The following is a 27,826-nucleotide window of genomic DNA, read 5'->3' on the forward strand; positions in this document are numbered from 1 at the left end:
GGGTTTCACTGAGTTGCCCAGACTGGAGTGCCCTGGCATGATCACAGCTCATTCAGCCTAGACTTCCCAGGCTCAAGCAACCCTCCTGCCTCAGCCTCCTCGGTAGCTGGGACCACAGGTGCATGCCATCGTGCCTGCTAATTATTTTATTTTTTGTATAGACAAGGTCTCACTTTGTTGCCTAGACTGGTCTCAAACTCCTGGCCTCATGTGATCCTCTGGTCTTGGCCTCCCAAAGTGTTAGGATTACAGGTGTGAGCCACTGTGCCTGGACCTCATTACACACTTAATAAAATAAATAGATTGCATAATACCACTGGTCACTCATCAGCCACCGACCTTGGCAATTCACTTCTCTGACAGTCTGTTTCCTTCTTTTCTAGCTGGGCCAATCACTGCTGCCTCCCAAGATACCCTGGTTGAAAGATGTTGGGGAAAGGTTTCAAGTACTATCTGGAGTAAAAGGTGTTACTGTTGGAATGCATGACAATGAGCTTCTATGGGCAGATATTGAGTTTGAACTTGGGATCGGTGTTGAGAAAACCAGTTCTGCCCAATTTTTAAATCCTAGGACACTCTGTAAGCATTCAAAATGTTGACTTATTTCTTTGAGAAACCACCTAGTAATCTTGAAACTCTCTTATTTGTCTTTTTCCCTCTCCTTCTCCAGAGTTTGATTTTCTTCCCATAAAATTTCATTACACTGTTGGCAGCAACTATTATTTTTGCCTTTTGTACAAATAATCTTTTTAGTTTATATTCAGGCACTGCAGTGTCTGCGATGCTATAGTTTACATTACAGTTCACTCTTGGTATTGTACATTCTTTGGGTTTTGACAAATCTATAATGACATGTATTACCCATTATAGTATCATATGGAACAGTTCCTCTGCCTTAAAAATCCTCCGTGCTCAACCTATTCATCTTTCCCTCACCCCAAACTCCTGGCAACCACTAATCTTTTTACTGTATCCATAATTTTGCCTTTTCCAGAATGTCATATAATTGGTATCAAGAAACAGTAGGTAGCCCTTTCAGATTGGCTTATTTCACTTAGTAATATGCATTTATGGTTCCTCCATGTCTGTTCATGGCATCATGGCTCATTTCTTTTTAACACAGAATAATATTCCATCGTCTGGATGTGCCACACAGTTTGTTTATTTATTCACCTATTGAAGAACATCTTGGTTGCTTCCAAGTTTGGGAATTATGAGTAAAATTGCTATAAACATCAGTATGCAGGTCTTTCTATGGACATAGATTTTCAACTCACTTGGGTAAGTACTAAGGAATACAATTGCTCGATGCGATGGTATGGGTATGTGTTGTTTTGTAATGCATCACCAAACTGTCTTCCAAAATGGCTGTATCATTCCCCCACCCTTTTAAGGCACAGCCTGGCCAGCCATACCAGGATGTAGTGTTGACTTCTTAGGCTACTGAACATCCCAATTCTTTGTGCCTATCTTGAGATATGCTATTATGGACAATCACATTCCAAGGCAGCATAGGGCAAATTCCTATGTTTCATGCTCAGTTAAACAAATGTGTGTTATTAGAGGGTGTGTCTGGATGGAGGTAACTTATACCGTGTCCAACTCACCTATTGCTATGTTGGCCTGTGAAAGCTGAGAGGTGCCACGATGTGTTTGCACCTGTAAAACAGGGAAGGCGTGGCTGTCTCTTCTTCCTGAAAAAGCCCCTTGGCTTTCACACTGCCCATCAGTGTCTCTTTCCCCTTTCCTGTTGCTCTCCTGTGGACCTGTTGGTCATTCCTCCTCATTCACTGGGGATTCGCCTCCTGACTCATAGTTTTCCTTTTCTCACCCCACCATAATATCCACCCCCAACTTCTCAGTTCCTTTACCTTCTCATCTCTAACAACATTTTTCTCACCTTCTACCAGCAACCCACTACCCACAATCACCCTCAGAGCCTTCACAGCAACAAAATCTACATGCCTCAGACATCTCAGTTTCAAACAACTCACCCTTTCAGCACCACAACTTACATTTCCTGATTCACTCACCACAATTCTTTGAAGTCACAGGGCCTGAAATCTCTTGACTTTTCCTTTGTCTCACAGACTATCAGTCCCTCTGTTTTCTCATCACCCCTCATTAACTTAAACCCCAGGATCCATCTTCTCACCAGGCCCCTGAACTTTCTTCTGTTATTTGCTCCTATCCAGCAGACCCCAATCCTGACTGAAATTCACTCTGCCTTCTCCATGCCTGTCCTGAGCAGCTCCAAGTTGCTGATTAACAACCGCCGGCGGCCGGGCGCGGTGGCTCACGCTTGTAATCCCAGCACTTTGGGAGGCCGAGGCGGGCGGATCACGAGGTCGGGAGATCGAGACCACGGTGAAACCCCGTCTCTACTAAAAATACAAAAAATTAGCCGGGCGTGGTGGCGGGCGCCTGTAGTCCCAGCTACTCGGAGAGGCTGAGGCAGGAGAATGGCATGAACCCGGGAGGCGGAGCTTGCAGTGAGCCGAGATTGCGCCACTGCACTCCAGCCTGGGCGATAGAGCGAGACTCCGTCTCAAAAAAAAAAAAAAAAAAAAAAACAAAAACAAACAAACAACCGCCGGCCAGGCTGAGTGGCATCATTTGAAGCCATCATCTCAAGCTGCAGGGGGACAGTCATGCTCCTGACACACCTGTTACACTTTACTAGTTAATGTTCCCACTTTCTGAAATGCTCCTTCATACCTTTTTTTGTCTTCAAACCTCCCACACTGTTCCCCTGAATCTTGGCTAATGGGTAGCCTCTATCTCCCTGAGAATACAGAAGCCAGACAAGAGTTCTCTTATTTCCTTACACCAGTTTAGAAGCGCATCTCAATTTGCATCTGGCTTCTGATTCCTTTCTACTACAAGGAAGAAAGCCTCCCTCTCCTAACAAATAATATTCCTTCCTTGGGTTTTGGATGAGCTCACTTTAAGGAGTTCTGGATTAGCTTACTTCAAGGATGAGCTCACTTCACCTCTCCCTTCTCTCTCCCTTCCCTGCATCATCCACTCACGCCTCTGCATCATCAGCCCCTCCCTCTCCACTGCATCCTTCCTTCTTTTTTTCCCCCCTTTAAAGGAGAGGGGCAATATAACTTACGTAAAATAACATATATAAAAATAACAATCCAGAAATTATTTGGTGTTTCTCAATACCCACCCTCAAATGTAACCACTTTTCTGATTTCTAATAGAAAATAGATTAATTTTTCCTGATTTTGGACTTCATATAACTGGAATAATATGGTATATATTTTTTGGTATCTGGCTTATTTTGTTCAATACAACATATTTGTGATTAATCCATGCTGCTGTGTAGGTCAATTGTCTTTATTGCTGAGTAGTATTCCATTGCAAGGTCATACCACAATTTGTTTATCTTTTCTTCTGTTGATGGAAATTGCGGGTGTTTCCAGATTTGAGCTCCTATAAACAAGGCTTCTCTGGACATTCTTGTTCTGGTCATAGAATAGGTGTATATTTAACTTTATTAGGAGCTAACAGACAGCTCTTCAAAGTGGCTGTACCATTTTGCATTCTCATAAAAGCAGTGTATGAGAGTTCTGGTTGCTTAACTTCCTCCACAAATTTAGGATAATCAGTCATTTTGATTTTAGTCATTCTAGTGGGTGTGAAAAGTGCTTAGGGGACATAAGATTAGCCCCCATTAGAAGTTATCTATTATTATTATCACCAGATCATGACTCAAACATTTTTAATAAAGAGCACCTGAGTTCCTTCTTTACTGTAATCATGCCTCACTCTTCTTCTTGTCCTAACACCTCCGAAAACCACATCATAACCCCCAATATTGGCCATACATCTATTTAAGTATTATGCGTAAATATATGTTGGTAAATATGTTAAAGTATTGGCTTTACAAACAGGACCCAGTAGAGACATCACCAGTGCCCCCCACAATACCCAGCGAGTGCTTGGAAAATGGCTAGGTTGGTATTTTTCTGCAGCTCCCTAGAATATAACAGTCTACCCTACTTTGTTCTGGACTCTGTCCCCACATCTTAGGAGTTGCATTCTCTTATGGGACGTCAAACCTTGCCTTTCTTGACAACTGATGGGAGGTCCCGACTATCAGCATCTTCTCCAGTCTATCAACCTGGGTTGGACGTCCCTACCTGGACACAGCTTCTCTTGGGGACGCTGTGGAGGAAATCGGGGTCTCGGGTGTGGCTATGTATTCAGGGACAGAGGCTAGACTCGCTCCACAGCCTGAGGTGGGCCAGGCACCTGCTTGGCTCCGGGTGGCAGAGACAGCTGTGCGGTTCCAGCTGTTCCTGAGCGCACCACTGAGGGACGCACTCCTTTCTATAAGGGCTGCACCCCAAGTCCTCCTCCCATTCCTACATTTTTCTCCATCCCCTGCCCACGCTTAATTAGTTATCTCCTCCAGACCCCTCCCCACTGGCCTCCTCCCTTGCACGCGCGAGCTGGGCAGGGAAGATAGCGCCCGGCTCAGTACTGCGCGCGCCCTGCGGCTGTCCGGGGCTGCGCGGTGGCCAAAGCGCAGCGCGGGAGAGTCTGCGATGTCAGAGAACGGCTCCTTCACCAACTGCTGCGAGGCTGGCGGGTGGGCAGTGCGCCCGGGCTGGTCGGGGGCTGGCAGCGTGCGGCCCTCCAGGACCCCTCGACCTCCCTGGGTGGCTCCCGCGCTATCCGTGGTGCTCATCGTCACCACCGCCGTGGACGTCGTGGGCAACCTCCTGGTGATCCTCTCCGTGCTTAGGAACCGCAAGCTCCGGAACGCAGGTGAGCACCATTCCTGATGCTGGATGCCGGGATCGGGCCCTTCCTTGTCCTCTGATCTTGTCCCTGACCCCGGGATATGCGCTGCCTTTTCCCTCCTCAGCCCGGGCTCCCCTTTCCCTTCACTCTAACCTAGTCACTAAGTTCGACTCTGCACTCAAAAGTTAAGGTGAGTTCTGCCCCTCCGAAGTGCGGCTGCCCAGGATGCACTTGGCACAGAGGGAATTGCGGAAAGTTTTACTGGCGCGCTTTTTGGCCGGGCGCCGGCGCTGTGGGAACCCACGCTGCTGGATGCCATTGCTACCCTGTCGTGCTCCAAAGAGTGCCTTTCCAGAGGTGCCCACATCAGGCCACAGAAATTTCACCACCTGTACTTGATACCCCACTTCCTTCCTTGCCAAGCACTGTAGCTTTATTTAGTAGTTGCTTAGAAAATCCTTGCTGAAAAAATGAGTTAATCAAAGGAAGCATTTCAGTAGGTTTTGTGTCAAAAACTTATCTCCAGGTCATCTGAAGACCCAATTCCAGTTGACAGAGTGTAAATGCAGAAATTGCAGATTCTGCTTGGACTGAACTAAATTGCTTTGAAATATTGTGGTCTTTTCTGAAGACTGGGAATTCCTGGGATTAACTGTGAAAATTAAAGCAATGATTTGGCTAAATCGTGTCGTAATCCTGAAAATATTTTTCCTATTTCAATCCACTCTCATTTCAATATTCCCCTAGTCAGATCTTCAAAGAAACAAAACCAGAGTGGGGGGCAGTATCTGAACTCTTGCCCTCACAGGTCATGGGGCATGATGACCATTTCAGCTTAGGAAGGAGTTCAGTGACCTGTTTGTTAATTTTGCAGTTTCTCAAGTTGGGCCTTGGGGGCAAATTCAAATATTAGAGTGAATTAAAATGGAAAGATAGCAGCAGAAAAACAATTGTATAGCTTAAAAATGCTTTTCTAAGGAGTCAGACCATTTTTAGCAAATGGTAATATGTATTTGGTGTGGCCTGTGAGTCTAGAATTTTTTTTTTTTTTTTTGAGATGGAGTCTCTCACTCTGTCACCCAAGCTGGAGTGCAGTGGCACGGTCTAGGCTCACTGCAACCTCTGCCTCCCAGGTTCAAGGGATTCTCCTGCCTCAGCCTCCCGAGTAGCTGGGATTACAGGCACTCACCGCCACCCCTGGGTAATTTTTTATATTTTTGGTAGACACAGTGTTTCACCATGTTGGCACGCTGGTCTCAAACTCCTGACCTCAAGTGATTCACCCTCCTCAGCCTCCCAAAGTGCTGGGATTACAGGCATGAGCCACCATGCCTGGCCGACTCTAGGACTTTTATCTAAAAAAACAAACAAGAAACTCCTCCAACTGTGAGTATCCAGCCATCATATGGGAAACATAACATTATTAAGAAGAAGTAAACTTTCTAACTCACTTCAGTAGTGGTGGCTGTTTTCTGGAATACATTGTTCAAAATATTGTGTCCTTTGAAGAAAAGCTTATATATTAGGGAAAAACAGGTTATGATTAGCAAACTGCATTTAATATTTTTGACACATTGTCCCTTGCAGCCATCATAAACATTCATTTACTGCACAGGGAGGCAAAAGGGAGACAACTCCTGGCTCTATGGGGGAGAAATGGGCCCTCCTGGTTCTGACATTGGCCCCTTCTGTCCCTGACTTATTGAGTATTTAGAGCAGGTCTGTCAGGCCGTGGCTCCCTGCTCAGTGATTTGGATTGCCCACCATGAGAAAGGTGGTTGAGGGAAGTAGGAGTTGCTTCCTTTTGCTGAAAGGAGAAAAGCACCCCTTCCCTCCTGCATCCTACAGAGAGGGCTGGCCTTTTCTGCAATCCTTGCAGGGTCTGCAGAAACCTTACCAGTTTGAGAGCATTGCTGGGGAGGGTCATGAGCATGTTAAATTGCTGGCATATCCTCTGTTCTATCTTTCCTACCTCCAGATGTGTCCGCTACAGCCCAGCACCCAAAAAAAAAATAATAACACTATATCTAAATGACATCAATTCCTGCCACTGCTGCAGTCTTGCAATTTAACCAGTTCTTATGTGACCTCTGGCTTTATTGGTGACAGTCACAAATAATTGTAGTACTGACTTGAACTAAATGATCTCAGCAGAGTGAGATTTCAAAAGGCGCTTAAAACTGAGAGCTCTTTGAATAGTTAGCACCCATTCTACTCTTAATCAGGCCTTGTCTTACCGAAGAGTTTGGATTTAATTTAAGAAACGCTTCTTCAGACCTTTCTGTACTTAAGTCTGGCTCCTTAAATCATTGGTATTAAAAAATTAAGTCTGTGACAATGAGAATACATATATTTCCAATAACTAAGATATACAGCCCACATTGAGGTCTTAGCATGTTTCCCGGGAGACACCAGTATCCTTTACTTGCCTATCGCAAACCAGTTCCTCTACGGAGCAGATCTGTATCATTCCCAACAGTGCCGCTCCTGATGGCAGGGTGAGTGGTTAGATTAATTGTCCTTTTTTTTCAGGGATACCCTATCTGTAGCTTCTGTTGCTGCATGTGGTGGGTTGACTTCAGAGATAGCACTAGAGAAAGGCAGACATGGAGGAGTGGACGCAAGGTGGGAGGTAGGGTCAGGGCTCTGACCCAACTTGAAAGGTAAGGCCAAGTGTGTTCACTCTTTGCTACATTCTCAGAGTCTTGCACAGCCCATGGCACTGGGTTGGCACCTCACGCTTGTCAGAGTGTGCTTCCCAGGGACTTGCCACACTTTGGACTCTCCTGAGAGCAGTTGAGAACTTTTCCTCCTGGGCTCACCACTGCTGCCCTGACCCTTAAGCTACACCTCGCTAATATTTATCTCTTGCATTTTTGAGCTCTTCCTTTCTCTCTTCTGGAAACTTCCTCCATTTTACACACACACATGATACACAAAATCTCCTGTTTTAAAAGAACAAAAGACTCTTTTCTTTACTTCATGTCCTCCTAACTTCCTCACTACTCTCTGCCTCTCTTTTCAGCCAGACATTTTAACGTAGTTGTGGACATCCACTGGCTCTACCCCATTGCTTCCCATCCTTCCTCAGTCCTCTGGGCTCCATTCTCTGGAAATGTTCCTCTGTGCTGTGTGTGACACTGAGGGCCACTCCCTCTGTGGGACCTTTCATTCCCTCAGCTAACCTGGTGCTAGTTTTTGGATCTCCTTTTCCTCTTCATCTCCCGGATACCTGTGCCCTGAAAGTCATCTTTGGTTCCTCCTACTCTTTCATTCCACATGTCCTAATGATTTTACCTTCCACTATTTCTCAATTTCTCCCTTTCCTGCCTTCTTATTCTTACTGCCCCACTTCATGCCTTCATCATCTCTTGAGCAAACACTATCCATAGTGCTTGAGAGCTTTTCCTGCTCCCTCCACCAGCCGCTGTTGCCACTGCCAAGAGTTGCCCTGTCTTCAGTGGCTGCCCTCCATCTCCAGAACAGTGTCCAACACCAGAGCACAGCTCCCAAGGCCATTTGTGGCTGGCCTAGCCCACCTAACTTACAGCCTCATTGCCCTCCTCTCACCGGTGCCACAGTGAGCTGCTGCTACTTCCCAAAGGGTCTGCACTCCCTGATGTACTTTCTCAACCTCTTCTGCCCAGTCAACAGCTGCCCCTCCTTCAAATCCTTCCCCAACTCCCCTGAAGGATTATCAATGTTGATTATTAATACCATGAAGGGGATAATAAGTGTCTCCCTTGTTGGGCTTCTAAGATACCTGTGCCCTCCCCAGTACAGCATCCCCCTCACTGTACTATTGTTCTTTGTCTCTCCCCGCTGGACTGTGTACCTGCTGAGAGCAGACACTTTTATTCAGTTTCTGTCCACAGAGCCAGACACACAGTAAGAACAGAACACATCTCTGATGAAACAAATTGGAAATGGACAAGACACCAGGTAGTGGGGGAAAATTAATTGATTTTGCTCCATGAGCTGGGATAGACCTCAGTTACAGTACTCAGCACTGCATAAGTAATCAATACAGGTTTTCATGAAACTGAACTGCTTTGAGAACAGCCCAAAGTATATCTCATGTTAAGCTGACTATTGGCACCTTCTGCATGAAGGCATGCTTGTTCTGTGATTCTCCTGTGTGAGTAAAGTTGCTCAGCAGTTTCCAGCCATGCCGTGGTTGTGCCCTAGTGATTCCTCTCGGGGAGTTTGCCCCTGATATGCTTTGGCTGTGTCCCCACCCACGTCTCATCTTGAATTCCCACGTGTTGTGGGAGGGACCTGGTGGGAGGTAATTGAATCATGAGAGCAAGTCTTTCCCATGCTGTTCTCACAACAGTCAATAAGTCTTGTGAGATCTGATGGAAAAAGAGAAGCTCCTCTGCACAAGCTCTCTCTCTTTGCCTGCTGCCAGCCACATAAGACATGACTTGCTCTTCCTTGCCTTCCACCATGATTGGGAGGCTTCCCCAGCCATGTGGAACTGTAAGCCCAATGAAACCTCTTTCTTTTGTAAGTTGCACAGCCTTGGGTATGTCTTTTGTTGTTGTTGTTGTTGTTTTTTGAGACAGAGTTTCACTCTTGTTGCCCAGGCTAGAGTGCAATGCCATGATCTCGGCTCACTGCAACCTCTCATGCCTCAGCCTCCCGAGTAGCTGGGATTACAGGCATGAGCCACCACACCTGGCTAATTTTGTATTTTTTAGTAGAGATGGGGTTTCTCCATGTTGGTCAGGCTGGTCTCAAACTCCTGACCTCAGGCGATCCACCCGCCTCAGCCTCCCAAGGTGCTGGGATGACAGGTGTGAGCCACTGTGCCCGGCCTTGGGTATGTCTTTATCAGCAGCGTGAAAATGGACTAATACAGCCCCTTTCTTGGTCTGGCCTGAGGTTGCCACTTTTAAGCTGCCTGTAATATATAGGCCATATAAGAGAGCTGAGAGAACCATGTCCTCACTGTAACATCCAAGTACTCTCCATTATCAGAGAGGAAGTCATAACAACACCAGTTATTCCTGGCTCCATAGGCACAACCACCTTAATTTTCCAAGTAACAGTCAGAAGTTGTGGTCTGACAATGGATTTTTGTGCTGCAAATGGGTTAAAGAGGCTGTCTGGGAGGTTTAGTGAGTGCACAAATTGGCATTTCTGGGGTATGCTGATGATTGGTAAAGCAGAAATATATGAACTATTTGATGTTAAGATTGCCTAGGAAAACATGGAGGATTTGCTTGCTGAACACACATATCTTTGTCCAAGGTCACTCTGTCTATGCTGGCAAAGCTGCCCCTCCTCCAGGCCCCCAGCGATGCTAAGAATTCACACCATCTCCTATCCAGAACCAGTAACTGCCTGGGAGGTTCCTGATGGGAATATTCTGCCTATGCCGGTGCTTTGCTTCCCCAGTTAGATTAGAAAAGAGCCTGCACTGTGGCCCCTGTTCCTTGCCTCCTCTCTTCCTACTTGTTGACTGAGGCAGCAAATGATGCTTAATAAGCAGCATGGTTCTGATTTAAGGCTCTGGAAGGCCTAGAGTGAAATGCTTAATAGGCCCACAGTCCCTACCCTCCAGGAGTTACAGAAGGAAGTGGAGCCCACTCCATCAAGGCTTCTATCCTACCACTGACCACTCATTGAGATGTCACTTGGCGTCAGGTGTCTTTTGACCTGCTCAGCCTGCAATGTTTAGAGTGCCATTATCAGCCCAAGACCAAACTGGGTAACTTTGGACTCCTTCCTGAATGTTTCTTGAGCTGTCCAACTTTGCATTTCAGCTGTGAATACCTTATTGCCTCTTCACTGAGCAAAAATGAACAGTTTTTAAATCCCATAATTATGTCTTTAGCTGAATAATCAGGAAAGCTAATAATCCTCTTTAATTCTTTCCATGTAACTCAAGGTATAAAGACTCAAGGGTATAAAGACTTTAATGTTTGACTGTCTTTATCTCCAGAAAGCTGGATTCTGCATTCGGATATGATATACCACAAAATTCAGAGAATACTGAAAGCTCCTATTGGCTCTTTCAATTTAAAATACTTACTGCTGGAGGAGTAGAGGATAGAGAATTGGGAAGTAAAGCCCCAGTTCTTAGGGAGTTTACCATCTAGAAGGAATGTCCTACTTTCTTCATCTTCATCTCCCTACTACTTCTCACATCTTATCTCACAGGGATCCCAGTCCAACCTTATGAGCCTCTTTCTTGATCTGTCAGTACAGCTAATAATATAAAACAGTAATAACAAATAATAGCTAACATTACTAGTGCTTGTTATATGCCAGATTCAAATCTCTTTCCTTTAAGAGAGAAAGAAAAGGCAAAAAAAGCCCTCCACAGTCCCCTATCAAAGGGATATTCCTTCCTAAGCCCACTCTCTATCTCCTTCTCTTGAAGGCAACACCAATAGAGCAATCTCCAGGGCAAAACTGGATCCCCAGGCTCTCAACAGAATTTGCTCTTGTTAATGTCACTACCGACTTCCTAACTACCAAGTCCAATGAGCACTTTTCTGCCCTTTCTCACTTTTGTAGATGACCAAGAAACTCTCTACACCCTTTCTCTTAATTCCCTTGATGTTTCTTTTCTTTGGTTTTCTCCTCTTCTTGTTCTTTCTCAATCTTTCTGTGTTATGGCTATGAGCAATTCACACAAACTAGGTGTCTGTTTCTTTATCTGTAAAACAGAAATCATGCTGTCAACCTTAAGGAATTCTTGTGAAAAACAACGAAGTCCATTTATGTAAAACTGTACTATCAACTTTACCATGTTATATCAATTGTTGTTTTGTTGCTATTAAGTGTAAAGTAATAAAATGTTTACCTATCAGAATTTCAAAATGATCTCTTTTGATGGTTATTGAAGAATGTTTTGTAATAGCATCTTAGTTATGTTTTTAAATGGATGCTTATGTTCTTAAATATATTTTCTTCTTTTAAGTGGTTGAAATACCCCCATATATATCTGTGTACACTATTGATTAGCCAGTTTTTGTTTTTTAATTAAATCAAAGTTAGATTTCAACTCAGCTCTTGTATGATTCATCCATACATCCTAAGATTTTCATAAATATGTGACGTTGGAAGAAAAAAATTTCTGCTCTCAAGAGATTTGGGAATCTAATTACGAGCTTACAATAAATGCATTGTTTTAGTGTTTGTTTGAAAGTCAAGTTGTGAATAAATTATATGGTCAATTATTTCAAATGCCTATCCCCAGAATATAATAAGAATATCTCACATTAATTTGGTGATTATTGTTATTTCTCATGACCTTTCCCATATAAGATCTCATTTGAGGTAAACAGCCATTCTGGGAGTGAGGAGGTCTGTTGCAAAAGTCATGGTAATTTTGTCTGGCTCCTTGGTGAATTGTCCTGCCTGACCAGCCCCATATCCTGCCATTGTCCGCAGTCCCAAGTTGACTCACAAATTCCCCACTGTTCCCACCACCTTGTTCTGGCCTTTCTTCCAGCTCTCACCTAATTGAATGGCTACTGTTTTCTCTTGCTTCCCTAACAGTTCCATGGGCATCTCAATGGCAGGGGCCATGTGTTTCATCCATCACTGTGTCTTACTTGAATGTGGTAGGCACTCAATAAATATATTACACATTTAAACAGATGGAAGGGTGGAAGAAGACCTCAAGGCACAGAAAGTTTAACACTGTTAGAAAATATAGATCATTTGCTGACTTCCCCAACATATCCCTCTTGGCACCTTGTTTTTATTTGTTTAATGGTCTTCTCTAAGAGACCATAAACTTTGTAATGGGAGGTAGCCTGTCCATCTGGCATAGTCAAAGGCAGAACCTAGTATATACTCAGCAATATTTGTCACATAAATGACTTGATGATTCTCTCTTTCTATCTTGTCTTTTAGCTCAATGACCAAGGAGAATTTATGTCTAACCAAATTTTTCTTCTGAGCATGCAGGGTGAGCACAGAGAATGGGGGCAAGGGTTACAGGGAGCTTTACCTTCCAGAATTCTCCTATCTGATGAATATTAGATAGCTCAGCGCTGGCTGGCTCTTTCCTAGATTACCAGATCTCCATTAAGAAATAGATTTTCCAGAAAGAAAGAGAGAGGAAGAGAAGAGGGAGGAGACTGTGATGGTTGTGTGTGTGAGAGGAGACGCGCTCTGCGTATGAATCCTGAAGGGGATTCCATGTTAGTAAACAAAGCCCTGTTGTCAAAGCCTCTCTCCACTAATACACCCTATCTGCTGGAGGCAGATGGAAACGAGTCACACCAGGACCCATAACATAAATATTCATTATGCACAGGGTGACTGCAGTACTGTGTGCATACTGAGTGATTTCTCACCTGTCTGGGGAAGAAATGGATGGAGAACTGGATCTCCCCTTGACTATCATCCACATAGGACCTGGCTTCTTATAGATGGAAGACAAAACACGAATTTTAGTCACCTAATTTGGAATTGTGCCAAGAAAGCCTGGAGACACTGGGATGTCTGAGCAGATGAATCTACAGCAGGAAGTGGTTGATTTCAGCCTTTTAGGAACAGCCGGAGTAATAGGGGATAGTAATTGAATCACTTTCCACGTGGAGTTGAATGTGTTCTTCTTACTATTTACAAGCTGTTTGCCAGCCCTCTGGGGCATTATTAGGGGATAAGCCACATTAACACAGCAGAACTTGACTCTGCCTTCACAGGGAAACAGCTGGCAGAGCTGGCACCAGCTCCCAGCAGCTCTTGACTTTCTCTGCTCAGCTTGCAAGTGCCAAGAGCTTGTGTGTTGCTGGGCCAGGTGCCCAGCGGGTCCTGTGGAGACTCATCTTCCTGTGCTGGAGAGAAGTGATTCTCTTCACAGAACCAACCCTATGAGTGTGCAGGGGGAAATGATGGCAGAGCTCTGAAAGAAAAGAAAGGAGCTCATGAAGGAATAGTCACCAAGAAAGGAACTCGGGAACTCGCCCAAATTCACTCAACCAGAAAGTGGCAGGAGTCAGATTATCCCAGATTTCTCTGACTTCAGCACAACCCTCCAGATTTCAAAAGGACACATAAAATTCTCAGGAGACAAGGGCTCTTGATTCAGCTGAAGACAAGCAATGTGAGAGAGGGAATCCCTTGTGTTCTTGGAACCAAGTGAGGTCTGTGTAGGTGAGTCAGAGCTGGAGATCCAGCGGTGGAGACAGCCAGCGGGCTGAGAATTAAATTAAAAGGCACGAAACCCCCCTACATCCCAAGCAGGTCCTTGTTGCACATATTTTGCCTTGCTGTACCAACCAGAAAGGAAATGAGGCCATTTTTAACCCATGAAGTAAATAAATCTGTAAATAGTAGAGTAGGTAGGAATCCAGCAGTTCAATCGAGTCATGATTCTCCTTTGCCATCCAACCTGCTGGACAATCTTGTGACAGGGAAACTCACTACCTCACAAGCGCTCTAATTGTCCAGACAATCTCCTTTCTATTCAGTTACATCCTGTCTCCCTGGTTTCCTAACCTAGCTGTGGACACAGTAGTATTATAGTTAGGTCTTGAGAACTCCCAGAACTCCAGTAGACTTGTGTGGGTTGTGAGTGGGGTTGACCCCATTCCTCTGAGGCCAAAATAGGCCCTTCATGAAGGCTGCCTAAGGGTCTTTCAGGTTCCCGTCTCCATTCGGACCATGCTACGGGGAATCTTCTTTGAGATGGGGTGAATGTGGGAAGGCTGGAGGCAGTCCTTTTCCTACCCTAGTGGGTGAATAAGTCCAGGTGTGGCGTCTACTTCTCTTGAAGGGCTGACTCAGGTGAACTCCCACCTGGGCGGCTCTCAGACTGCCTTTTTCTGTACCCCATGGAATCCACACACAGCCTGGCCTCTCCAATTGCTGTGCTTTGGGGGCTCTTTCCACCTTCCTGATCCTCTGGTCCCCTGAAGCCACCACAGCCTCTGTGGCAATGGGACAGACACATGGTGGCTGTGGAGTTTCCATGTCTTTGTCTTTGCTGACTTGGGAGTTCCTCCTACACACCATCCCAGCCACCCTCTGCATTCAGCCACCCTAAGGCTGGAGGCTTCACCATGCGGCAAGAGACCAGAAAATTTGAAAGACCATGCCCAGTGCACGCTGCATCACTCAGGGCCCCTGCTGGAGGGAGAGTCTGTTATCTTTTGAGCATACAGTAAGTATTCAAAAAGTACAACACTTGGTGAATGAGACAATTGGTATTAGTGATGGAACTGCTCACACTATGAGCTTTGTATTGCCCAAACTTTTAGGTTCTCGGTGCTCTATTCATGAGTCAGTGTTGGTTTTAGAATGCAAACACTTAAGGAGCAGAGATTGTGTTCTTTTGGAGTAAGCCCTGCCTCCGCCCTAGGACTCTAGCTTAGAACATGCCTGAAGCATATTAATTGATGGGTGTATGGTTTCCTGAGGCTGTCTCTGGTTGACCAAGCTTGGTGATGTTGGAGAAGGCTCCATTCAAAGGATAAATGCCTAGATAGTCCAGGAAGGCCACCATGGTGCAGGCAAAGCAGGAAGGCCCCCCAGAGGCTGTGAGCTTAGGAGTGCTGACAGCCCCTTCTCACCCCACAGGGCTGGGGCTCTGTGCCACTACTGCAAGTGTCTGTCAACATGGCCACAAGGCTGGGAGTACTGGACCCAGACAGGGCACAAAGGGGAATACCAGAAACACATGGTTCCCACTCTCAATACCTTTCTTCTAGTCCAGCTGCAAAATGCAATTCATATTTACAAAACCCACTTAAAAACACTTAGAAAGTAGTCTGTTAACCAGTGGGGAGAAAATGCATAAGGAGACTGCCAGAGAGGTGTGCGAGGAGGTAAGGGAATGACAGGGAGGGATGGTAGTGATGAGAAATCCACACTCCTGACTTTCAGACTCTCCTCCTCCGAAATCTTTGCTGGAGCCTAAATGATGCAGAGCCCCTGAGCATCTGTGCCTATCATGGAAACAGTTAGCATGTGTCAGCACCTGTTAAATCCCTGAGCACTTTGTATCATTAATTCTTACAGCTATACTATGAGGTAGGTATCACTGCCCCTAGTTCACAAATGAGGAAAATGGGGCTCTGAGAGCCTAAACAGCTTGCCTCAGTCATATAGCTAGTGAATGGCAGAAATGCAATCTGAGTCTTCAGTTCTGTGCCTCTATGAGCCACTTGGTTGCCACTCATATTGTCAAAAGTAACTTCGTGGAGGGTAGGATGTTCTACAGAATCTAAGTCATGGGGTCTCGTGCTGACTGTTGCTCTGTTTGCTGCTTCAGGTAATTTGTTCTTGGTGAGTCTGGCATTGGCTGACCTGGTGGTGGCCTTGTACCCCTACCCGCTAATCCTCGTGGCCATCTTCTATGACGGCTGGGCCCTGGGGGAGGAGCACTGCAAGGCCAGCGCCTTTGTGATGGGCCTGAGCGTCATCGGCTCTGTCTTCAATATCACTGCCATCGCCATTAACCGCTACTGCTACATCTGCCACAGCGTGGCCTACCACCGAATCTACCGGCGCTGGCACACCCCTCTGCACATCTGCCTCGTCTGGCTCCTCACCGTGGTGGCCTTGCTGCCCAACTTCTTTGTGGGGTCCCTGGAGTACGACCCACGCATCTACTCCTGCACCTTCATCCAGACGGCCAGCACCCAGTACACGGCGGCAGTAGTGGTCATCCACTTTCTCCTCCCTATCGCTGTCGTGTCCTTCTGCTACCTGCGCATCTGGGTGCTGGTGCTCCAGGCCCGCAGGAAAGCCAAGCCAGAGAGCAGGCTGTGCCTGAGACCCAGTGATTTGCGGAGCTTTCTAACCATGTTCGTGGTGTTTGTGATCTTTGCCATCTGTTGGGCCCCACTTAACTGCATCGGCCTCGCTCTGGCCATCAACCCCCAAGAAATGGCTCCCCAGATCCCCGAGGGGCTATTTGTCACTAGCTACTTACTGGCTTATTTCAACAGCTGCCTGAATGCCATTGTCTATGGGCTCTTGAACCAAAACTTCCGCAGGGAGTACAAGAGGATCCTCTTGGCCCTTTGGAACCCACAGCACTGCATTCAGGATGCTTCCAAGGGCAGCCATGCAGAGGGGCTGCAGAGCCCAGCTCCACCCATCGTTGGTGTGCAGCACCAGGCAGATGCCCTCTAGCCTGGATCTGAGGCACACCAGCGGCACGACAAACTCATGAAACGGTGGGAGAGAGTCTGCTGCAAGGGTGAGACCAGGCAGCGTGCTGGGCTGCACTGTCCTGTTGGCATCACAGCCTCAAGGCTGGGGGAACTTCATGCTAGGACAAGCAGCCCATCAATGCCATGGGTTCAGGCTGATCCAGGAGATGCTCACAGCCACGGGACCTGGCAAACACTCTTGGTGGTGTCTTGGGGACTTGGTGCGTACAAGACCAAGGAAGGGACAGAATGAGGAAAGGCCTGGGGCAGAAGAGCCCAACTCCTTCTCATAGCTGACCCTCATCCTCCTGCCTTGGCCTCCTGGCTGCTTTTTCCCCTTCCTCCCAGCATGGCAGGATCTCTCTTCCTGTTAGCAAGGATGAAAGAGAGAGGTCAGTAGGGCTGGAACTTGGTAACTCTGCAAGGGCCTCAGGTGGGGCAGGTGCAGAGGGCAAGCATTCCACACTCCACCATTGACCTTCCCTACACACACGCACACACACGCATCACACACACACATCACAACCCCACATGCATCACACCACAGACACACCACACTATGCACACATAGCCACCATACTCCACACTGTGTACACGTACATATGTTATACACACATAGCCACCACATCACAAACACACTGCACACCACACACACACACACACACACACACAGTCACACTCCTTCAGCATCTGGAGCACAAAGTCTGCTTGGCCTCCTCCCTTCCTGGTTCCATCATGTTCAGGTTGTGTGACTTGGGGAAAGTCTCCTAACCTCCCCGTTCCTCAGTTTACTCATCTTAAAGTGAAGATCATGCCATAGTCAGCCTCCCAGGTTGTTGTGAGGATTCTCTGGGATAATACATCTGCAGAGCTGAGGACAGTGCCTGACATGTGGCTAGCACACAGTAATCAGTAACTTTTGTTATTATTATAACTACATAAAATGAAGGAGAAAAGTCATATACAAAGAAAGGAAGGGCTATCACCGGGCGCGGTGCCTCACCTCTGCCTCAGCTTGAACCCAGGAGTTCAAGACCAGCCTGAGCAACATGGCAAAACCCTGTCTCTACAAAAATTAGCTGGGCATGGTGGCCCATTCCTGTGGTCCCAACTGCTCAGGAGGCTGAGGTGGGAGGATCACTTCAGCCCAGGAGGTTGAGGCTACAGTGAGCTGAGATTGTGCCACTGCACTCCAGAGTGGGTGACAAAGTGAGAGCGAGACCCTGTCTCAAAAAAAAAAAAAAAAGAAGTAGTAGAAGGACAGGAAGGGGAGGGGAGAAAATGGGGTGGGGGACATGGAAGTGGGGCAAGGGCAGCTGTACCCCAATTCCTTTCTATGGTTATCTATTTGTGGACTTTATATTTGTAGAAATCTCAGATCTTTGTTTAGCACCAACAGAATTAATAGCTTTCTTCCATTCCACAAACACTGAGTGCCCTCTGTGGGCCAGGTCTGGTTTGTTGCCTGCCCTCTGCGAGGTCACAGTCTGTTGATAAATTAGTATCAAGTAATACTCATTGGTGCTTTCTTTGTACCAGGCATTGTGGTAAGGGCTTGATATGCATTATGTCATTTAATCCCCACAAAACCCTTGGAAAAAGATACTATGATCAATTTTCGTAGTAAGAAATGGAAACTCAAAAATGTGGAATGATTGCCAGAATTCAGAGAGCTACGTTCAGAGCTAGATGTGGAGCTCAAGTCTGTCTGATGGCAGCACCCTACTTTTATTCCCCCTCATCCCATCTTAGAATGTGTGGCAGGGACAAAGTGCAGTGGGCTAAGTACTGCATGTCCACAATGTGCCTGGGGGCCTCAGCCAGCCAGCGGCTTTCCTGAATGAAGAACCCAGGATTGTCTTGGTGTGCTGACCTCTTAGCATTATGCTGGATCCTCTTTCTGGCCTTGTAATGTGAGGAATCTAGGCTGAGTGCTGTGCTTAGTCACATAGCCACCTGGGAGCTTGTTTAAAAATGCAAATCTTCTGGGCTCTGCCAACAAGGTTTTGATGTTGGAAATTTGGGGCAGGTCTAGGAATCTGATTCCAATACTAGAGGTCCTTGACCTAACTGTTAGGAATGAAGGTGTCATAGTCCTGATGATGGCCATGGTAGTGTGCTCCACCCAGGGAGGCCTCTCAGTCCGCACCTCAGTCCTAGAAAGGTGCAGAAGAGTCCTAAGGATTCTCTTTGAGCTTCAGCCACTTTTCCTGGCTCTGGGCAGAGTTTGCAGCGACCTGGTCAGGCATGTATTGTTTTCTGTTCTCGCTGCTTCCCCTCCCCCTAGACACAAACTATAGAGATTTGCTCTTTATTCCCAATTTGGAGGAGAAGGAGGCACCAATTTCTTGGTGACAGCGTGTCCACACTTCCTCTCCTTATTCCTATCTTTCAGTGCTGAGTTGAATGCATGGCACATGCTCAGTAAATATGGATTGAAGACTGTCTTCAGTTTCCTGGGCCCATAGCTGTTACCTGGTTTGCCAGGGTTCAGCACTGACAATCCATTAACTGGAATTTTTCTTGGATCCATAGGTCTTTGGTGATGAACCAGGAGCTGAGAGAATCAAAAAGAATGGTAAAGCCCAGGCCCAGGACATCAAGCAATGTACATATTTGGAATGACCTCGTGCTATGGGCCCTGATTGTAAATAAAAATATTTTTGCGAAAACAGCAAAATTTGGGGAACCCTGGCCACCTCCTTGACTCTGAAAAGTCTGGTCAGAGGTGCCACCTGGCTACCTTCCTCCTCATCCTTCTAGGACCTTACTCTGGACCCCTCAGTTCTGAGCCCTCTATGAAACCCTCAGCCATCAAGGGGACTCGAATCTAGGTCCAGATTTCTGCCTGGGTTGACATCTGGGGTGAACCAACACCTGGATTCACACATCAGCCACACTGGATCAAGCCCAAAGACAACGCAGACACACACACCATTTGTGCTGTCCTCTATCATCCTTTTACCATCCACTCATTTCTTCCCAATCCCCTTTGTCCACTTCTGAAATGCTGTACTTGTTTGCGAAACTTCTTCTAGGGTCACATTTTGCTCCATATGAGTGGCTTTCCACTAGGGATATATATCAAAATAAGATTTTAGAGAATAAATACTACAGAATCACAGCCTATGAGGGCCGAGGTTGTGAACCCCCATGTACTTTGAAAATGGTCCTCAGGTGCTTCTCACCTGTAGACCTGGTTGAGGACCCTGCTCTGTCAATGCTTCTTGGATGCTCACATTCATCCCCATGGCAACAACTGTTGTCTCTACCTGTGGATCTCCAACTGCCTGCCACACGTCTCCACCTAGTATGGACTAAGTGCTCACTATATGCCAAGCACTGTTCTAAGGACTTTATGTGGATTAATTATCATATTTAAGCCCCAAAACAATCCTGAGAGGGAGGTACTATTGTCTTCAATTTATAGATGAGGAAATTGAGGCACAGGGAAGTTATGTACTTTGCTGAAGGTCACGTAGCTAGTAAGTGGTTAAAACAGGTTCTGAAACTGGATAGTTTGACTATAGAGGCTGTATCCTTAGCCACTGGCTATTATTACCTCCTTCCAACTCACATATTCGCAAATGGGATTTCTGGGTCCTATGGTAGTTCCATTTTTAGTATTTTGAGGACCTTCCATACTGTTTTCCATAATGGCTGCAGTGTTTACATGCCCACCAACAGAGTGCAAGTGTTCCAATTTCTCCACATCCTAGCCAACGCTTGCTATAGGATTTGTTTTTGTAATGGCCATTGTAACAGGTATGCGGTGATATCTCATTGTGGTTTTGATTTGCATTTTCCTGGTGACTATTGACGTTGAACATCTTTTCATATACTGTTGTCTGTATGTATGTCTTCTTTGGAGAAATGTTTATTTACATCTCCTATAGATTGAATGTTTTTGTCCCCTAAAATTCATATGTTGAAACCTGTATTAGTCAGCGTGCTCTAGAGCGACAGAACTAATGGAAAATATATATAGTTACAGGTCTAGAAGCAAACAGAGGCGCTGGGGGTGGCTCCTGAGGAGAATCAACATTATCTTGCCTGGCAACTGCCTCAGGGGAGGCCATCACTGTTGCCTTAGGCAGCGCAGGGTTTATTTCCTCAGACAACGGTGGAAGGGCTGATGGCAGCATGGGTTGGGGAGGGGATGTTGCCACTACTGGGGATGGGGAAGAGGAAGCTATTTCTTCTGGCAAAAAAGGTTCATCAGAGTTTACAAACTCAGTGTCCCGAGCTTCATCAGGGTCATCCCACACATCCCCATTCCAAGTTGCAGGGTCCCATTCTTTTCTAAGCAATGCCCTCACTTTAACAGTAGACACCTGGCGAGGCTGTGCATGCACCTTTGATTGCAGGTCAGCTACTTGCATAAGAGCTTGTGTCTATTTTTCCACAATTTCAGCTCTTTCTCTACAGGAGATAAGGCTCTCGCTCTGGGCAATCTTAGCAGATTTGAGGTTCAGTATCTGCTTCTGAAGCCGGGAGATAGAATTGCTGAGTTCATCGTTTTCTCCATCACTTTGTCCATGGAACTTAGCAGCAACCAACCAGCTTCATTATGTTCCTTGGTTCTCCACATATGGTCAAAGGTATTATACATAGAGTCACTAAACTCCTTGCCTGAGTAATGAATCAGGCGTGTCAAATGCATTTATTTTGCATAACTCTCTAAACAATTCACACCAAGGACTATCAGTGTTCTCCATACTATTAGAAGTAGAGTCCTTAGCATTTTTGAGTCCTAATCATAGTAAACAGCCAACTGCAGAAACCCCAAAACCAATGAAAGAACTCCATCCTTAATATTCTGTTTCTCTAGAATGACTCTTGATACCAAAATCTGTATTAGTCAGGGTTTTCTAGAGGGACAGAACTAATGGAATATATATATATATTATATATATGTAATATATATATTATATATGTAATATATATATTATATATATGTAATATATATATTATACGTGTGTGTGTGTGTGTGTGTGTGTGTGTGAGTTTATCAAGTATTAACTCACATGATGACAAGGTCCCACAATAGGCCATCTGCAGGCTAAGGAGCAAGGAGAGCCAGTCCAAGTTCCAAAACTGAAGAACTTGGAGTCTGATGTTCAAGGGCAGGAAGCATCCAGCACAGGAGAAAGATGTAGCCTGGGAGGCTAGGCCAGTCTCTCTTGTCACATTTTTCTGCCTGCTTATATTTTAGCCAGGTGGGCAGCTTATTAGATTGTGCCCACCCAGATTAAGGGAGGGTCTGCCTTTCCTGGCCCACTGACTCAAATGTTAATCTCCTTTGGCAACACACCCACACAGACACACCCAGGATCAATACTTTGTATCCTTCAATTCAATCTAGTTGATATTCAGTATTAACCATCATAAACCTTAATCCCCAATGTGATGGTGTTTAGAAATGGGAACTTTGGGAGGAGATTGGATCATAAGGATACAGTCCTCATGAATGGGATTAGTGCTTAATAAAAGGGGCCCTGCAGAGCTCACTGTCCCTTTCACCATGTGAGATTACAATGAGAAGATTGCCATTTATGAACCAGGAAGTGGGGCCTTACCAAACATCTAATCTGCTGGCACCTTGATCTTGAGCTTCCCAGGCTCCAGCCTATGAAAAATAAAGTTTTGTTGTTTAAAAGCCACTCAATCTAAGGTATTTTGTTATATCAGCCAAAATGAACTAAGACAAAGTCCTCTATTTTAAAAAATTGAGTTATTTGGATTTTTTTTGCTGTTAAGTTGTAAGAGTTCTTTACACATTATAGCAATTAACCTTTTATCAGATACGTGGTTTAAAAATATTAATATTTTCTCCCATCCCGTAGGTTGCCTTTTCCCTTTGATGAGTTTTTTCCTTTGCTGTGCATTTCCTTCGCTGGGTGTATTTAAATTTGATGTAATCCTACTTCTCTATTTTTGCTTTTGTTGTCTGTGCTTTCTGATGTAATATCCAAGAAATCATTGCTAAGATCAATGTCATGAAGCCTTCCCCCCACGTTTTCTTCTAAGAGTTTTACAGTGTCCAGTCTTTAGTCCTTAACCCATTTTGAGTTGGTTTTCTATATGGTGTAAAATGGACTCCAATTTTATCTTTTTTGCATATGCATACTCGGTTTTCCCGAAACCATTGAAGACATTGTTCTTTCCCCATTGTGTATTCTTGGCACTCTTATCAAATTAGAAATAAACTAATAGGAGGAAATTGCCTCAACTTAATAAAGCCCATATATGAAAAGCTCACATCTAACATCATCACACTCAATGGTGAAAAACTGAAAGATTTTTCTCTAAGATTAGGACCAAGACAATGGTGACCACTCTGACCACTTTTACCCAAGATAATACTGGAAGTCCTAGACAGAGCAATCCGTAAGAGAAAGAAATAAAAGGCATCCAAATTAGAAAGGAAGGAGTAAAATTGTCTGTTCACAGATGACATGATCTTACTTATGTCTTAGAAAATTCTAAAGATTCTTTAACAAAATTTGTTAGAATTAATAAGCAAATTCAGTAAGTTGCAGGATACAAAGAAAATCAATATACAAAAGTCAATTGCATTTTCATACACTAACAACAGATAATATGAAAATGAAATTAAGAAAATAATTACATTTACAATAACATCAAAAACAATAGGAGTAAACATAACTAAGGAGATGAAAGACTTGTACACTGAAAACTACAAAACATTTCTGAAATAAACATAAAAAGTCACAATTAGACATTCCGTGTTCACATATTGGAAGAATTAATATTGTTAAAATGTCCATACTACCCAAAAGAATATACAGATTCAATCTGATCCTTGTGTAAATCCCAATGACATTTTTTATAGAAATAGAAAAAACAATCCTAAAGTTTGTATAGAACCCACAGGACCCTGAATAGTCAAAGCAATCTTGAAAAAGAACAAAGCTGGAGGCCTCACACTTCCTTTCAAAACATATTACAAAATGACAGTAATCAAAACAATATGATACTGACATAAAGGGACATACAGACCAATAGAGAAGATTAGAAATAAACCTAGGCATATACAGTCAATGGATCTTTGACAAGGGTATCAAGAATACACAATGGAAATGGAACTTTTAGTGACTGTGTATTACATGACAAATTAGAATCTAAACAAACCTCGGCCATAGAGGGACTTAGTGCTTACCTGCCAGTCCCTTCCCGTGGGCACTTACTAATGCATGAGTGTAGTACACCAAAGGCTGAGACTAAGATAAGAGAGCTGAGAGAGGACCCCTGAGGCATGGCCTTCCTATAACCAGATGATGACTGAGGGAAGAGTAATAGAACACTAGGATAAGTCCGACCATGGCAATCCTTCATGGAAAGTTCTGCAGCTATGCTCCAAGGGATGGGACAGGGCAGCAAGAAAGAGAGAGATTACTGAAGCATGGAAAGCAAGAGTGGGACTGGCGAAAAAAAGAGGACTTGACAGCTACCCAGAACCTGGCAGCTGAGCTGTGAAGCAGATACAGATTTCTCATGGTTGAGAAAGCTGGTGGCTAGGATATAAAGTATAAAGTAATCTCCAGTCTCATCAATGTTCTGTCATCAAGAGAAAGTTATGTTCCCACCTTCAATATGTTTGAAGCTAACATTTTTAATTTTAATTTTATTTTTTATATTTTTTATAAAGATAGGGTCTCGCTATGCTGCCCAAGCTGTTCTCCAATTCCTGGCCTCAAGCTATCCTCTTGCCTCCACCTGCCAAAGTCCTGGGATTATGGGTGTGAGCCACCGCATCAGTGGCTAGCATTAAATAGACCCTAACTAAAGCTGCAACAAAGCCTAGACCCTGGTAACTACAGATTATATTAACTCAGATCCCCACACTTGAGGCCTAACAGTAGAGTGAGTGTGCCCTAGGTCCATTCTGCTTTATATTACTTTACTTTCTTCCTCCTTATTCATAAATAAATGTAAAAGAGAAAATACAAATTTTCCTAGACAAAGCAAAACATGTCCTCATCTCTTAGAAAAAGACAGTAGGGCTGGATGTGGTGGGCATGGTGGCTCACGCCTGTAATCCTAGCACTTTGGGAGGCTAAGGCAGGTGGATCATTTGAGGTCAGGAGTTCAAGATCAGCCTGGCCAACATGGTGAAAACCTGTCTCTACTAAAAATACAAAAATTAGCCAGGCGTGGTGGCAGGCACCTATAATCCCAGCTGCTCAGGAGGCTGAGGCAGGAGAATCCCTTGAACCCGGGAGACAGAGGTTGCAGTGAGCCGAGATTGCACCACTGCACTCCAGCCTGGGCACAGAGCAAGACTCTATCTCAAAAAAAAGGGCAGTGGGAAAGGTGAACAATAATTGTGATGGAGAAATTTAGCATATAAATGAAAACTATATTTAAAAATGGGAATGTTAAAGTGGAAAAGAATTATATGAGAGGTGAAAAGTTTATTTGGAAGACAACAGAAAATTGGGCACAGCAAAGGAAATGGCACAAAACGAAATCAGCAAGGGGAAAAGGAGCATGGAGCAAAACCTGGAGAAAACAGTCGTAAGTTTCCAAGAGTCCGTTCCTAGTGGAGTCATAGAGTCATACAGGAAATAATTACTTCAGCAATGAATTGTGACAACACTTGTGTGAAATGTTGTCTACCAGGGAAGCTGGCCTGGGCCTAGATGTCCAGGGTTTTTACTGGGAGATCACTCACATAGGTCCTCTACCTACCATGGACCCAAATTCCAGAACCCAGAAAGAAAGCAGATTCTTATCACAAAGCACTTATTTGTATAAAGTATAGATATAGTGAGCCACTCTTATCAGTTGCAGAATGGCGGAACCCTCCTGAAAACTAAGTTCCCAGATAACAGCCAAGTGCCAATCTTGTAAGCAGATCTTTCTAGAGATAGCAATCTCAAGCCTGCCATGTTACAAGATACAAATATCAGGAATAAAGAGAGTATCACTGTAAACCCTAAAGGCATTACAACATAAGAGAATATCATGAACAACTTTATGCCAATGAATTTAATAACTTAGACAAACAGAAAAAAATTCATGAAAGCCATGGATTAACAAAACTGACAAAAAGTAAAATAGAAAAAAATATGAATTTTCCCATATTTATTTTAAAAGTTGAATTTTATTTTAACCTTTATTTTAAGTTCAGGGGTACATGTGCAGGGTTGTTACATAGGTAAAGTTGTGTCATGGGGGTTTGTTGTACAGATTATTTCCTCACCCAGGTATTAAGCCTAGTACCCATTTGTTATTTTTCCTGCTTCTCTCCCTCCTCCCACCCTTCACCCTCCTGGGCCCCCACTGTGTGTTGTTCCCCTCTATGTGTCCATACGTTCTCATCGTTTAGCTCTGCCTTATAAATGAGAACATGCAGTATTTGATTTTCTGTTCCTGTGTTAGTTTACTAAGGATAATGGCCTCCAGCTCCATCTGTGTCCCTGCAAAGGACACGATCTCATTAAAAAGTTGAATTTCTAATAAAAAAATGTTTCCACAAAAAAATTATCAGTCCACATTGTTTCACTTGTGAATTCTATCAAACATTTAAGAAAGAATAATACTAACCTTATGCATACAGTCAGAAAATAGAGAAAGCACTTCCCAATACATTTTATGTAATTAGCATAACACAGTATTATAATGTCATAACAGGACAATAAAAATTACAAGCCAATATTTCTTATGAACAGAGATGCAAAAACCCATAATAATGTATTAATCAATTGGTCCCAGTAATATGTAAAAAGGACAATATATCATGACCAAAAAAGAGATTTTTTCTAGGAATGTAAGGTTTGTTTTATATTTGAAAATTAATTAATGTAATTTATCATATTAGCAGAAAAAAAGAGAAATCTTATCTCATTAGATTCAAAATAAGTTATTTTACACGATTCAACATTAATTCATGACAAAACTTTTGGAAAACTAGAATAGAAGGAATTTCCTCAATTTGATCAAAGATATCTTCAAAAGATCTGTAATTAATACCATACTTAATGGTGAAATCACAAATGTTTTCTCCTTAAGACAGGGAACAAGCATGTCTGCTCTCACTTTAATTCAATATGAAAGTATTTCAATAAGGCAAGAAAAAGAAATAAAAGGCACGCATATTATAAAGGAAATGCAAAACAGTTTTTTATTCTCAGATTACATGATTGTGTGTATAGAAAACTCCATGGAATCTTTTTTTTTCCTTCAACTTTTGTTTTAAGATCAGGGGTACATGTACAGGTTTGTTACATAGATAAATGTGTGCCATGGTGATTTGCTGCACAGATCATCCCATAACCTAGGTATTAAGCCCAGCATCCACTAGCTGTTCTTCATAATGCTCTCCCTCTCCCCACAGCCTCCCAATAGGCCCCAGTGTGTGTTGTTTCCCTCCATGTGTCCATGTGTTCTCGTCTTTCAGCTCCCACTTACAAGCGAGAACACGTGGTGTTTGGTTTTCTGCTCCTGCATTAGTTTGCTGAAGATAATGGCTTCCAGCTCCACTCATGTCCCTGCAAAGAACATGACCACGTTCGTTTTTATAGCTACATAGTGTTCTATGTTGTATATCTATCACATTTTCTCTTATCCAGTCTATCACTGATGGGCATTTAGGTTGATTCCATGTCTTTGCTATTGTGAATGGAATCTCAAAAAACAACTGCTAGACTTAGTAAGTGAATTTAGTGAGGTCACAGAGTACAGGGTAAATTTACAAAAATCTATAGTGTTTCTATATACTCACAATGATTAATTGAAAATAAAATTTAGCAACAATACCATCTGCAGTACAATAAAACAAGCAAATACAGAATTAATCGAATGAGAGATATATAAAATCTCTACCCTTAACACCATAAAACACTGCTGAGAGAAATTAAGGGAGACCTGAATCAAAGAAAAAATATACCATATTCATGGATTAGAACAAT

At 44.1% G+C, this 27,826-nt stretch overlaps 1 protein-coding gene across 1 annotated transcript; it reads left to right on the top strand.

Moving 5' to 3' along the window:
- Positions 1-4,487: 4,487 nt before the first annotated feature.
- On the top strand, positions 4,488-17,342 carry MTNR1B (melatonin receptor 1B). The gene is made up of 2 exons (XM_032168105.2): positions 4,488-4,785; positions 16,004-17,342. Exons 1-2 carry the CDS (start codon positions 4,563-4,565, stop codon positions 16,867-16,869), a joined length of 1,089 nt encoding a protein of 362 aa, XP_032023996.1. The 5' UTR covers positions 4,488-4,562; the 3' UTR covers positions 16,870-17,342.
- Positions 17,343-27,826: the final 10,484 nt, after the last annotated feature.

This window comes from Hylobates moloch, unplaced genomic scaffold (genome assembly GCF_009828535.3).
Source record: "Hylobates moloch isolate HMO894 unplaced genomic scaffold, HMol_V3 SCAFFOLD_11, whole genome shotgun sequence".
Lineage (NCBI taxonomy): Eukaryota > Metazoa > Chordata > Mammalia > Primates > Hylobatidae > Hylobates > Hylobates moloch.